General features: G+C 39.1%; 1 protein-coding gene across 1 annotated transcript in view; it reads right to left on the bottom strand.

Annotated features, from left to right (window-relative positions):
* slc6a20 (solute carrier family 6 (proline IMINO transporter), member 20) overlaps positions 1–14,340 on the bottom strand; it is a 37,864-nt gene extending 23,524 nt beyond the window's left edge. The window contains exons 1-3 of the mRNA XM_002942525.3: positions 14,196–14,340; positions 7,998–8,138; positions 6,908–6,999 (exon numbers count right to left, since the gene is read on the bottom strand). Of these exons, the coding sequence (XP_002942571.2) occupies positions 6,908–6,999; positions 7,998–8,138; positions 14,196–14,316 (354 nt within the window). The 5' untranslated portion in view covers positions 14,317–14,340. The remainder of the gene's footprint in view (positions 1–6,907; positions 7,000–7,997; positions 8,139–14,195) is intronic.

The raw sequence follows: 14,340 nt of genomic DNA, 5'->3' as shown, positions 1-14,340 counted from the left end.
TCCTATATAGCTGTCTAGGAGGGTTTTTTTTGCCCCAAAATACCTCTTATTTTGGATAAGGCAGTTACTGCCACATAGCAGGCTTATGAGAAACACCTGTCCTCACACAGGGGACACACAAGGATGGCAACCAGCACCCATAGGCAGCTGAGCAGGAGGCAGAACACTCTCTATGGCTGCAGCTCAAAGCTTCTCCCAAGCCGAGCACACCGCAGACTTTCGTGTTCCTGGCAACTCTTTCACTTTCTTCACTGCTCTCTCACTCTCTCTACTGCTCTCTTATGCAGAAGAGGGGACAACAAACTACTTCCCACTCCCAGGGCTTTGGAATGTGTCCTTGTACTCTATTCCAGAGTGCACAGAACTTTGGCCAGAGGTGCTGATGAAAATATGGCAGCTGGTATCTGGTTTTTTTACACTTTCAACTATGCTCCACCATCAGACTACAGGTATCAATCTCCCTTCTGAAAGATGAGACCTCTACCTGGGGTTGTTATTCGCATCACTTTTATGTCATATTCTTTTATACTTCAATCCCTGATTTTAAAGGCCTAAAAAATTTTTTTTTTATCTAGGGAAGTGGTTTTACAGTCAGACACCAATAAAGGAAAGATAAAACACTGCTCTGAACTCTTCATCTGGGCTTTGCCTGTTTCAGTTGGGTGGAGGTGGGAAGAGGTGGAGACCGGATGGCCTAAAACAGCTGCCAAAGCGATCATAAGAATATGGTGTTATCACCCACATATTTGTCCAGGATTTCACTTGGTAACCTTGTGCTTTTGGGTCTGTGATGTACACATCAGGAACAGATGATCCTGTCTCCTTGTATTTGTTGAAAAATTAGTTGTCATTTATGCGTACTGTTTGCATAAAAAGTTATATATTTAACTTATTTATGTTAAATATTTATGGTGCTTTTGCTCCTGCATGGTTGGATACAGGAAAAGTGGCACTGGCACAATACCAATTACATGATATATATTAACATAGTAACCATAATTGGATACTGTTTCATAAATTATAACATCTAGAGCAGGGGTAGGGAACCTATGGCTCGGGAGCCAGATGTGGCTCTTTTGATGGCTGCATCTGGCTCGCTGCCAAATCTTAAAAAAAACAGGGGGTTGGCCTGTGCTTGGCGGATAGAAGACGTGTTCTAAGCCTTAGAACACGTCCTCTATCCGCCGAGCGCCGGCCATGCCCTCCGCCACATCGCATCCGCATCCGGCATCCTTGGCACCCACCCTACCTTGCCCCTGCACTCAGCAGATAGAAGAAGTGTTCTAAGCCTAAGGCTTAGAACACGTCTTCTATCTGCCGAGCGCAGGCCATGGCCTCCTCTGCATTGCATCCGGCATCCTTGGGACCCACCCTACCTTGCCCCGCAGCATCCGCGGCCAAACATATTGTATGGCTCTCACGGAATTACATTATAAAATATGTGGTGTTTATGGCTCTCTCAGCCAAAAAGGTTCCCGACCCCTGATCTAGAGCCTCTGTTACATTTTGTACAAACGCCAAATTATGAGCAAGGAGAAGTAGGTCTTGCTTAACTTTCTCCCTGTGGTAAATAATCACTTGATATGTCTTCAACGAGCAAGGGCTGATTCCTGCCTACTTAGGCAGCTCTCACAGCCCATGATTTACTTTGTGTTTGTCCTCTGGTACAGGATGAATTCATACACTGCTTTATAGGTTTGGATGCTGAAAGACAGTAAAGCAATTCTCCCACAGAAAAATGCCCTGCAGACTCATCCTTTACTCTTGTTCTTTCCAGTCTAGTTGTTGTTGGTTCAGACCCCTTGGTCATCAATCCCTGAAAGGTAGAATCCCCTATCTCTCTCCAAAACAGTGCATTCTTCCCTCAGGGCAGACAATGGTTGAACTTAATAGACGTATGTATTTTTTAACCTAACTTACTATGTCTTCCTATGTTACAATGGAGCTGGTGGAGAAACTTCTGCTGTGGTATCACCAGGATGTCTCTAATCAGAAACACTGTGTATCATTTCTGGAACCATTTTCTTGCATCTTATCAGCTGTCAGATGGAATAATATGAACAATAGTCACTTAAAAGTGATATGTTGTGTAATGAATGTGCACAGTGCAGTGTGTACATTTTTTAGCACCATATATTATTGCCTAAAAGACTACTCAATTTTTCTCTCTCTCCTTTCATCTCTTTTTACAGAAGTATTAACCCACACCCATTTGGGGATGGGTGCAAGTTGTTTTGAAGTTCTTTGGAAGTTCCCCCCCCCCCAATAGCAGCATGGGGCTCAAGGTCAGAGACCAATGCCCCAAATCTAGTTAGATATGCCCAGTCATCAAGATAAAATAAAAAGTTAGGGGAAAAACGCTTAGAAAAAGCAACAAGCTGGATAGTGGTAGAAAAATCAATGATCAAGCAATTAGGAAAATCAATTATCAGGCTTCTATAGGCCCTTGAAAGGAGGAATGATTTATTACTTTGGCATATCCAGTAGGGATGCACCAAAACCACTTTTTTTTGATTCTGCCAAACCCCTGAATCCTTTGTAAAGGATTTGGCCAAATACCGAACTGAATCTGAATCCTAATTAGCATATGCTAATTAGGTTTTGGAAGAGTTAATTGTCAACTTCCCTATTTACGTGACAAAAAGTCACATGATTTTTTGGATTCAGATTTGGTTCGACTAGGACCATGGATCTGGCAAAATCGGAATTCTGCTGAAAAAGGCAGAATCTTGGCCAAATACTGAACCGAATCCTGGATTTGGTGCATCCCTAATAGCCAGTAAGTCACCAGCTAGGGCTGTGGCCTTTGTTACAACCTTTCCAAAATTATACTTTGCATTGTAATTTCCCTATCCTTTCCTACCACCTCACTCACATGTAAGCTTCCTATCTTCACTCTTCTTCTTTATACACAGCTGCCCTGCACTTCCAGTCAGTCCAGTTCCTGTCCCCTTGACTTCACTGCCCTGTCACTCCCCAATACATGGGCTTCAGGTCCCCCATTCTGGCGTATAAATAATAGTTTGGGATGATACAAAGCTTGCCTTAATAAAAGTGTCCATAAAATGGTGCCTGCCAGCTTGCTGTAATTGTGAATTCCAAGACTGAGAGAAACAAGTTTTAAATAGTTTATGTAGGGACCCATAGGATTAAGCTCCCTATGGCTTTATCCCCTACCTCTTCACATCTTTATTATTATTGGGCAGAAGCCCTTGTACTTCAGTTACAGCTATAAAACTATGCCTTATAGGTTTAGCCTGGTTGTACACGCCCCCTGCAGACTGATATAGTGTCTGGCAGGAGGGTGTGACTTCCTCTTTGGCTGCCGGTCTGCTACCTGATGCGCCACTCCATTGAGCCTGGGTGCAGACACAGGCCCCAGTAGCCATTTCATCCAAATTAAAGTAGGGGGCAGGGCCCCGTGAACGCGTTAAAGTAAGAACAAGTTAATTAATATTATAGGACTCTCTAGGAGAGTTACACAGTCAGGATTTATATAGAAAGAGCAGCTCATTGCTCCATCCAGGAGAGAGAGTAAAGGAGTAGTCTCCTAACAGGCTTACTTGCCTTAGTTTAGGGACACAGAAGTGCTAGGGACATAGGCCAGCAATTAACCCTGCCCTTACCTCTACCAAGAGAAGGGATTAACCGGTGAGCTGCCTACTATCATTCTGTTGGCTGCCGTATCCTACCCATACCTCTTTATGAGAAGGGATAAACGGAAGGCACCATACTTCATCTGCTTGATTTGCGTTAACATCATTTGTGCTATTGAATACCTGTTACCTCATCTGAGTGAGTATTGATTTCCCTGCATTTACAATCTGGTCTTGGACAAATAAACAGTTCCTTTGTTTTGCAAGAGCTCCTGGTGTCCATTATCTATTCTTAAATCTGCATTTCCATCTAATACACTACACAGTGGCAGTGGGAGGTATAGTTCAACAACATCCTCCAGTAGTTTCTCCCATATAGCGGAGGCCCATCCTCATGTATGAGAGTCGCATGTAACCAATGCTCTACTCCTAGCCTGGTTTTGGTCCAATCCAGCCCAAAATAGTGTTACATTTATATAGTGTAACTTGTATTTTGCTTAATTAACATGATAATAAAGAATTTGGAATAATTTCTTAGAGTGACAGGTCCCCTTTAATGAGGTAGGAGGCAGAAAGAGTGAAATCCTTGTAAGGCTTTTTAGCAAACCTGAGCTCTTAAAGCCTCAGGTGCCTTGCCTGGAAAAAGCACCAGCACCTGGAAAAAAACACCACCAGTTTAAAGCATGGTCTGTTCCCAACGGAACAGTTCATAGGTGCCAAACAGCTAACATTTAGTAATACAAATCCTTCCATGGTTACAGATTTATTTATGATACAAGCTTTGTATCATAAAGCTGCAGGACTATGCCTTGGGTAGTTCAATGAATGTGACATTAGGAACTTTAAAGGAGAAAGAAAGGTAAAAACTAAGTAAGCTTTATCAGAAAGGTCTATGTAAATACAGCCATGAGCACTCGCAGAAATGCTGCACTGACTTCTCTGTGAAAAGATTTCTTGTGTCGGTAATTCCTGCGCCAGAGACACACAGCTTTCTGCTCTCTCCTACTCCCCCCTCCCTCAAGAATGCTAAGAACTCACTCCCCCACCTTAGGAATGTGGATCTGAGCCAATCAGCAAGAAGCTGACTCATAGTCTAACTAACTGAGCATGCTCACTTGGTCTGGGTGTCTGTGCAGGAGCGAGGCATTATGGGAACTTTCTTTACACAGCTCAGTGTTTTTTCTTCCTGTTTGGCTTCTGATCATCTGAACAGGTGAAATATGGGAAGACTTAAGGGCACTATTGAGACAACTGAAGGTATGCCTGCAGCTTGAGATTAACTCTTTATTAGCCTATCCTTTTCCTTTAAGTCGAAATAAAACAAATCACATCCAGACTTAGTCTGGACAGTTATACATAAATATAGTATATCACAGTTAAGGTGATTGGGCTTATATATGTCTGCAAGTGCAGTTACGGTCCTCTGTCAAAATGTGTTCCTTGGACTATTGTATAGTTGTGATGTTCAGTCCTTCCTGCCTTCTGTTTTGAATTAAGTGCTGCTGTGCCTATTGCCACAGGGAAACCCTGGACCTACCACCACCTCTGTGCCCTTTGTCAATCTCTGCATTTCAGTTGCGCCGAAAGAATAGAGTGCACATTTTACTTGCATGCCAAACACCGCAATGACAGCAGGCAGACTTTGAAAATATTTTGCACCCGATTTGTGACAAATCACATGTGTAGGAGAGTTAATTTTAACTCAAATTAAGCACAAAGCAATAGTAAAATGACTTCTAAATTAATAACCTAAAGATGGGTGTATAATGTTTCCTGATTCCTAGGTTTATTAATGCCGTGATCCAAGGGACAATTTCCTTGCATTCTACTTAGGAGGACCCAATATGTGTTTCCTGAGTCCATAAATTAAGAAATAATGTTTTAGCAAACTCTTATAGTGTTATTTGCAAGTGCTATAAACACTAAGGGAGTTTGCGTACTGCTAAAACTTTAAATCAGGTTTATAGCATTTATGCTAGCATCTAAAACAGGGGTCTCAAACTCGCGGCCAGCGGGCCATTTGCGGCCCTCAGTACAATATTTTGTGGCCCGCACCAACGCCTTCTCAAAAGCAATGAATGGATTGCGATTTTTATTGCGATTCAAGGGATAATGCAAGGCACGGCGGGCGGGAGCTGCTGATTGCGGAAATGACGTTATGCCATCATAACAGTTATTATGGGAAGACATTCTGTGTGCACAATTAGCTGCTAAGGAGCTAATTGTGCACACAGAACGTCTTCCCATAATAACTGTTATGATGGCATAATGTCATTTCCGCAATCAGCAGCTCCCGCCCGCCGTGCCTTGCATTATCCCTTGAAAGCCAATTTTTTGTGAAATCCCTTATGCGGCCCAGCCTCATCCTGACTTTGCCTCCTGCGGCCCCCAGGTAAATTGAGTTTGAGCCCCCTGATCTAAAAGTAACTATCACACATATTTTTTTTTACTCCATTAAGTTTTCAGTTTTACAGTAAAAAACAATGTTTAATTCCATAATAAACATATTATTTCATCTATGATTGATGTTGCAGTAGTAACACACAACTGTGGTTTTCTATATGATTCTGTAGAAAAAGAAAGATAGAAGCAAGAGAAAGGAACAGAAGGAATAAATGAAAAAGTATTGCTAGGAAGACAAATACTGCTAATATTATTGCTCAAGTATTGTGCCCACCCCAGTTTGCCTTTGTAGGATATCTTGTTATCCTAAGTTAAAATTAGATATTTTCAGGGAATAATGTCAGATTTAATCCCTTCTCTGCATCTTTCCAGACAAAAAAACCTGAGAGAGGTGCAAACTGCTGAGTTCACCATTGGCATATTTACTGCCAGCCATAGGCATGTGGTATGCAAAGGGCTTCTTCACACCATGTGTCTGCAGGAACATGCATATACCTTACATTTGCTTTGCCCAGCTAACCCCACATGAATGTAGTGCTGTGAATGCAGGCAGCATGGTATTCATGAGGAATGCACAGGTCCTTGTGTTCCATTCAAAAGAACAATGACCTTTATGTGTGGGCACATATGGCAGCAGGGTGCAAAGTATAAAAAACATGGTAGTCTGGGCCTGTTTTTGCTCTTTTCTATAATTTGTAGATGAGCCCTCGATGAGTTCTAGCTTAAAATCAGTGCATGTGACCTATAGGAAATTCTAGTGACGATGGTAGCCTTGTCTTTTTTACTTGATAGTAATATTTATTAATAAACATTTATAGTATATGTAGGATGAAAATATCAGTACCTTTTTTTGTATTTTTTAAATAATGTAAAAACTTTAAAATGTAAAAATTTTAATATTTACAAACCTGAAATGAATGAAATAGGTACCAGAAGGCCCAAGCATTTATTACATTGTAATAAATACAAAGAAAAAAAGACACAACCATGCTGGCAATTCCTGTGTAAGAGATGAAAGTAGACAAATTAGTTATGTAATTTCCATACAGTAAACTATACATATAGCATTTTTGTATGCTGTGTACAATCGTTTCTGTGTACTCCATGGTGATGAAGATTACTTCAGAGCCACCAAGATGCTTACCTCCATTTTTGATGTGAGTGAAGTAACAGATAAAATGAAGGGCAGTTGAGCAGGGGTGATTGGTTTGCATACAAGAAGTTGTTGTTGACCTTCTCCCAGATGAGAGGTTGGTGCCTAAAAAGTTCTGTTGCATTTTGTGTCCATATGAATGATTTTTGGCAACATGAAATTATAGCGCCACAGCAAAAGGTGGCTTAAAGGAAAACTAAACCCCCAGAATGAATTCTTAACCAGCAGAGTTTATATTATATTATGTGGCCTATTAAAGAATCCTACAAAACTGGTATATATTTTAGTAAATATTGCCCATTTTCACCTTGAACCACCAGTTTGTGATGGCAGAACTTTGTCAATTAATTGGCTGATGTGACCTAACATGTATGTGTATCTTTGGTTTGTTTGTGTGCTCTGTAAATCGTATGATCCCAGGGAATCAGTAGTCTAGTAGTTAAAATGGCAATTTTCTATTTAGGAATACCCAATAGCACATACTACTAAAAAGTATATTTTATAAAAATAGATAAATTAGATGAAACATCGTTTAACATATACTGTAAGTTGTTTAAAGTAATATATTTTTATAGAGACCCACATGGTTCGGGGGTATAGTTTTCCTTCAATGTTTTTATGCTAAAAGTACCTGTTAAGCACCATGTGGATAAAAGGATTCTCTGAGAAGTTTAGTTGCATGTTGTCATACTATGTCAAAATACACAACAAACTTTTTTATTAAAATAACTTTATATACAATATTGAAAATGAAAAAGTGATATCAGCATCTTTCTCATTCCTCTATTTTCAAAGTAAACAATAAAGCCATATTAAAAATAAGGAGAATTAAAGCAGTGACATACCAACACCACCGAGGTAAGGACTTATCGACTTCCAGGCCCCTATACTTCCTTGCCGTAAAAGCTGTCCCACATTTAATTCTAAATATAACAAAGGCATTCCCTCCAAAATTAACATTATCAAGTAAGGAATCAAAAACCCACCTGAAAATGAGAAGAGATAGAAAAAAAGAGATACATAAGTACCCTCCTGCAAATATCTATAGTTGTCACAATGTCTGCACTTAATCAATATAAACGATATAGCATTTAAGATTACCAAACCCATTTTCTCTGGTACGTTTCAACAATTTGCTGTATGTCACAAGATGCAATGCAGCTCTTTAATTCATATTTGTTGGAAAATACTCCAGATTTGATTCTACTTATCTTTCTAACTATAATGTGATTGGAACAGTTTAATCTAAAAGCCATTTTGGATTCTACACTTTACCTATCTTTATTACCACTCCAGGCGAAGTTTAATAAATCCTAGGTAATCCTCATATTATGTCTTTATTATGAAATGCTGAAAGGGTTTTATGCCCAAGAAGAAAGCTTTAACTCTTTTTAGATTGTCAGCAGAAATATGGCACAAATGGTTGATCCTGAGAACCTCATGACTTTGACTATGCACAGGCTTCTTTCCAGATTTACCTGGATTGCACATACACATACCTTCTGCATTTGGTTCTCTTTCTACAATACATTGAAACCAACAAGGTTTGTCCATACTGCTCTTTCTGTGAGTGTCTGTGTCTGCAAATTTTTTGAGGGGAGATGTACAATGGCAGAAGAGGAGACAGCAATACCACTACTTTAGACAAGTGAGCAGAAGGAATATTATTAGAATATAACCCTGCACCCCAACCTCACAATAAGAGAAAGGAAAAAAGGAACTTTGATTTTATTGTTGTTGGCTTGCTGAAAGACACGACTTTATTGTTGTAGGGTGCTCATTGTAATGACAATTACTTGAGATTAGATATACACTAAGGGGCAGATTTATCAAAGTATGATTTTCGTATCTTTAAAAAGCATGATACAAAAAAAATCACATTAAATACGATTTTTTTGTATTGAGCTTTTTTAAGTACGAAAAATTTGTATCTTGAAATACGAAAAAAATCATATCTTTTCGTATAATACGATTTTTTTGTATCTGAGCGATCGTAAACTGCAGGAAAACCTTTCCGACTTTGAACCTTCTGTGCATGTTTTTGGAAGCCTCCCATAGGAATGGCACTATGCAGCTCCAACCTGACCCAAGGAAAGTCACGATACCGAATCTTAAATGAATTCTGAATCTTTAGTACTCAGCGAAACAATACGAGTTTGTCGCGTTTTGTGTCGCAAAGTATGAAAAAGTCACGCAAATGTACGAAAAAGTCGCAGAAAATACACAAAAGTTGTAACCATTAAAAAAAAAAAACATTTTTTACTTTGATGAATGTGCCCCTAAGGGAGGCATTTACTAACATTTGTATTTCATTTTTTTACGATTCATGTCTTTTTTTGCTTATACTCAAATTTTTTATGTAAAAAAAACCTAAACACATTTACATTGCAGTGTCAACAACTGTAACCTACAGCACTTATATTTGCCTATTTATGTCTGTAAATTACCCTCCCATATAGATTATAAGCTCTACAGGGCAGGGACCTCCATCCTCTTGTGTCTTTGGCCCTTAACTTATTGCAACTGTACCTTATATTTATTTGTGTTTATTGTAATACTTTGCATGTATCTATTATTTTAATAAACCCTTGTTTATATTAATATATTCTACTTACAGAGCTGCGTACATAAGTAGCACTTCATAAATAAAGATATACATTTTTTGTGGTGTGTGTAAAACCCCCCAAAAAACACTTATACAAAACTTTGCCATCTAAAAGCTGTCAAGGTCATGGTGAAGTCAATGGGAGTTATACTATGCAAATTGTAACAATCTTTAATTCCTTGGAGGAATGTAAAATGTAGAATTTATTGTTAATACCAAAACCCCATAAGGTTAAAAACAATTAATAAGACAAGTTCTCAATCACATACAAATAGCTCAAAGCTTATATTGGTTTAAGTAGTTAATGTAACTATGGATACTTTTGACTGTTACAGTTTAGTAATACAAGTAGTAGGCAGTCTCACACATGAAACGTTTATTTGGTGCACAAAAAAAATAAATCATAAATTTATCAAAAATAAAATTAAAAAAAAAAAAACATACCAAAAGGACCATGCAGCACTGTGGTACCTCTGTCCTTTTAGTATGGTTAAAAATGTTTTCGAACTTTGGATAAATCAATGATTGTTTTGTTCACCAAATAAATTTTTCATATGTGAAACTGCCTACTACTATATTGTTTATTCAGGGTCTGGGGCAGTATTCCCATGTGCCAGGTGACTTAGTCCTAAGTATTTGTCATAATTGATTCTTATGACAATTTGCAACTTCTATCCTTTTGCTTCATATCTTAAAAATGCATCCTACTTGCATTACATGAATATGTGGTTGGATACCCTTGTTCTGTGTAGAAAATGATATGTGTTACACCCAAGTTAATTGTGGTTTCAGCTCTCATCATGAAGGAACAGCTTTATCACAGTGTGAAATTAGAGCTCACCAAAGAAAAATTCTCCCACTATTTATTTATCCTATGGTATTTTTAAAGCGGATTTATCAAATGTGAACTTTAACTTTCACCCATTGATAAATACACCTCTAAAAATCCCATAGGAATGAATTCAAAGTGGGTGAATTTTTCTGCAGTGAGTTCTCATTTCACACTTTGATAAATCTGCCCTTAGGTGTTCAGAGTGGCTTAATGTTGATACTCCTTATTTCTTCCTTATTACTTCACTTGTAGCTGAAATGATTATCTAATATGCTATGGGGCTGATTCATCAAAGTACGAGTTCGAATCCCAAAATGGGTAAAATTCGGATTGGATACGATAATTTCTGATGATCGCAAATATCATGAAAATGCTTACGAATAAAACGTATTAGTGATGATAATATTGTATTGGCGATCCGAAAGTCACAAAATTTTTGTATCCGAACGATCGTAAATGGCAGGAAAACCTTTCTGACTTTTGTACATGATTTTGGAAGCCTCCCATAGGACTCAATGGCACTTTCTTTCGCAAAGGTACGAAAAAGTTGCAGAAAATACGCTAAGTACGAAAAAGTTGGATCGTAGTTTAATAAATCTGCCCCTATGTGTCCATATTTCAACATCTACAGAAGGAATGGGAAAAATACCACAAGGGGAGAGCGAAACCAAGTAAAACCAGAGAAAACAGGGGAAAACATCAAAAGTAGGGGAAAGGGGTATGAAATGCAAATGCTACAAGGTAAAGTAAAAAAGGCATAAGGGCAGTTGCAGACGCGGAGATTAGTTGCCCCGCAACAAATCTTTGTTGCCGCAGGCGACTAATCTCCCCGCAATGCCATCCCACCAGCAAGAATGTAAATCGCTGGTGGGATGGCATACGCATTGATACGATTTTCTGACCGAAGTTTCCTCTCAAGGCATTGCGGGGAGAATAGTCCCCGTCTGCCACTGCCCTAAATGAGAGTGACATAAGTATTGTGGGGTGACTCTTAATATAAAAGCCCAATTTATAGAGAATACATTGACCAAGGATTAAAGACGGCAAGATGCAAAAAGAATGGAAGGATAATTAAGCAAATCACATACATTTACACACACAAATACATAAAGTAATGCAATTTTAAGGTGTATTTGTTTTAAGTGGTTTAAGTGGCCAGAATAAATTAAATATGGAAACAGCATATACAGTGGCTGCATACTGAATGTTTGCTCTAAACATTTACCACCATCTTTAAACTTTAACATCTTCACCTGCTAAGTATTGTAATTATGGCTCATTGAGTAAATTATAGTCCACCAGGCTAAAATGATGGGTGATACACAGCCTTTATAGAAGAAAATCACCTTTACTCTGTTTATACCAGGGGTGGGCAAAGTTTTTGACTCGGGGGCCACATTTACTCCCAGGCCGGCCAGGCCGGGCCAACGTCCTCCCCCCAGCTCCCCCCCCCCACCAGCATCCTCCATCTCTCCGACCTGCAGCTCCCTCCATCGTTCCGCTGCGTCTGTTCCTCGGCTCCCCGCTGCATCCTTTTTTATGGTTGCGCCCCCTGCGCACGAGCACGCCTAAAGCGCAACCAATCAGGGCCCAGAAATTATTTAAAGGGACCCGGAGTCGGCGGGCCGGTTTAAAAAGGCCAACGGGCCGGATGTGGCCCGCGGGCCGTAGTTTGCCCACCCCTGGTTTATACAACAGTTTAGTGGTGCTCTTGGCCCCTGCATGTCTGCCTAGGCATCACCATGTAGAATTATGCATCACAAACCAATAGTAAAAACCCCAGTAATTGTACCTTTCCTTCTCTTTTTAAACAAGTGAATTAGTAATTTATTGATATGGGTTGCAGCCCAGGTGAAAATTTGCCCAGTGTTAAAAATGAGCCCCAATAATTATAGTTATATATTATAGTGTATTTGACCTAGACTTTTACTGAAAAAATAGGTTTTTTTACAGGCAATTCCGGTGGATAAATTCATATAGCTTTTTTTTAGCTGTAGTCATTAGACTAGCCATGAGATTGTGATGTTTAATGTAATCTAAAATTTGCCTTGCAGCAAGTGTTTAGTCAAATAACAGGATGCTTAAATGAGTTTGAATCTTGTGTCCTGTTTATATTTGACAATATTTGTGTTAACACAAAACTATGGAAGTATTGTAGGGAAAAAGTAATGCTGAAAATAAAGTGCTTCTGTTTATAAGTACAGTACACTGAATTTAATTTTAAGAGTTACAATATTGTATATAATATTTTGCTTAGTTTCAGTCACCCATTTATCAGCAGTAAACTTATACTGACCTCATGCCATAAGAATAGTAAAAGCAAAAATCTGATTGGAAGGGGTGGCAGGACTGGGGGAACATTTTCTCATATTATTGCATATCATTGTAATTAATTGGGAAACCTTATGCTACACTTTATTCATTCATGCTTATTGGGCAATTGGGCTGGTTGGGCAATGGCAAAAAGGATCAAAACACCTTCTAGTCATTGAAGGTCTCCTAGTTTAAGAAGCTCTGCACCCATGATTATCATCTGAAAATTTTTAAGACACAAACTGGCCCATGTTGCTTACTGTTCACGTCAAACAACAAGTAACCTGCAATGACTAGTGAGGATTAAAGCCAATATCACTACAGGAGATTTTTTACTATACTGTAATTATGACTTTTCTATGTGTGCCTATGGGCAATCATACACAGATTATATTGATCACTGTTGTTTTCAGCAGAGAAGATGTTTGATACCTACCACTAATCCTCTCCCACTAATTTGAATAGGAAGTGCCACTGATTGGCATGTATGTGCAATTATTGCTGTTTTTCAAGCCTATTCGCACATTTTAAAAGATAATGCAAAAAAGAATATGCAATGTGCACATGCAATGGACACATGACAGAAACTACCAAGGTCGGACTGGGGGTGAAGGGCCCACCAGGGCTCCCATCCCCCGGAGCCCCCCCTTGCAGGGCCCCCCACCCGATGTCTTCCCCTGAGCACGTAAAATTAATGCATCAGTGCAGGAGCAGTAGGGCAGGGGGAGTGCCACAAGGGACGGGTCTGGGCCACCGGGATTTTTCCTGGCGGCCCAGTCCGAACCTGTGTCCATTTTTTTTAATTTATAAAAATATTGGATTTATTAATAAGCATTTTCATTACTAACAGCACCTTACTGCCTCTGGCTGAAATGCACCCAAAATGGCTAAGATTTTGTATTATCTTTTAAGACTGAATGTAGTGCTGTCTGATTAACTGTTACACAGAGTTAGCCCTGTACACATACCAATAAGCTCCTGGCTTGGTCTGGAGAAACAGAGCCAGCAGCTTTTATGGCCACAGGTATAGCTACCTTTACTCATAACATGCTCAGTTTTGGTAGGAAAGTGGAATATTCTCACTTGCTCCAGTCTGAGTACTACTGCCTGCCTTCCAAATAAAACCACAGAAACTGACACATGAATATAGAAGTCAAATAAAGTAATATAAGACTCATAATATGTTATTGGAAAAAGGGCATGCTTTACTAATGAATTTGTAAAATATAAAGTATATTCTTTCTAAAACTTTCAAATATATACCCTAGTGGAAAAAAAAAAACATTAACTTACCACCTCCATACATTTGACACAGATACGGGAATCTCCAAACATTTCCTAAACCAACAGCATAGGATATGCAAGCAAAAACAAACTGTAACGGATTATCCCACACTGGACGAGTCTTTTCCATTTTCTCCACAAAGCACCCCTTCTT

Source organism: Xenopus tropicalis, chromosome 6 (genome assembly GCF_000004195.4).
Source record: "Xenopus tropicalis strain Nigerian chromosome 6, UCB_Xtro_10.0, whole genome shotgun sequence".
In the NCBI taxonomy this organism is placed as follows: Eukaryota; Metazoa; Chordata; class Amphibia; order Anura; family Pipidae; genus Xenopus; species Xenopus tropicalis.
The sequence above is the reverse complement of the archived record's forward strand: the minus strand, read 5'-3'. Positions and strand labels throughout refer to the sequence as shown.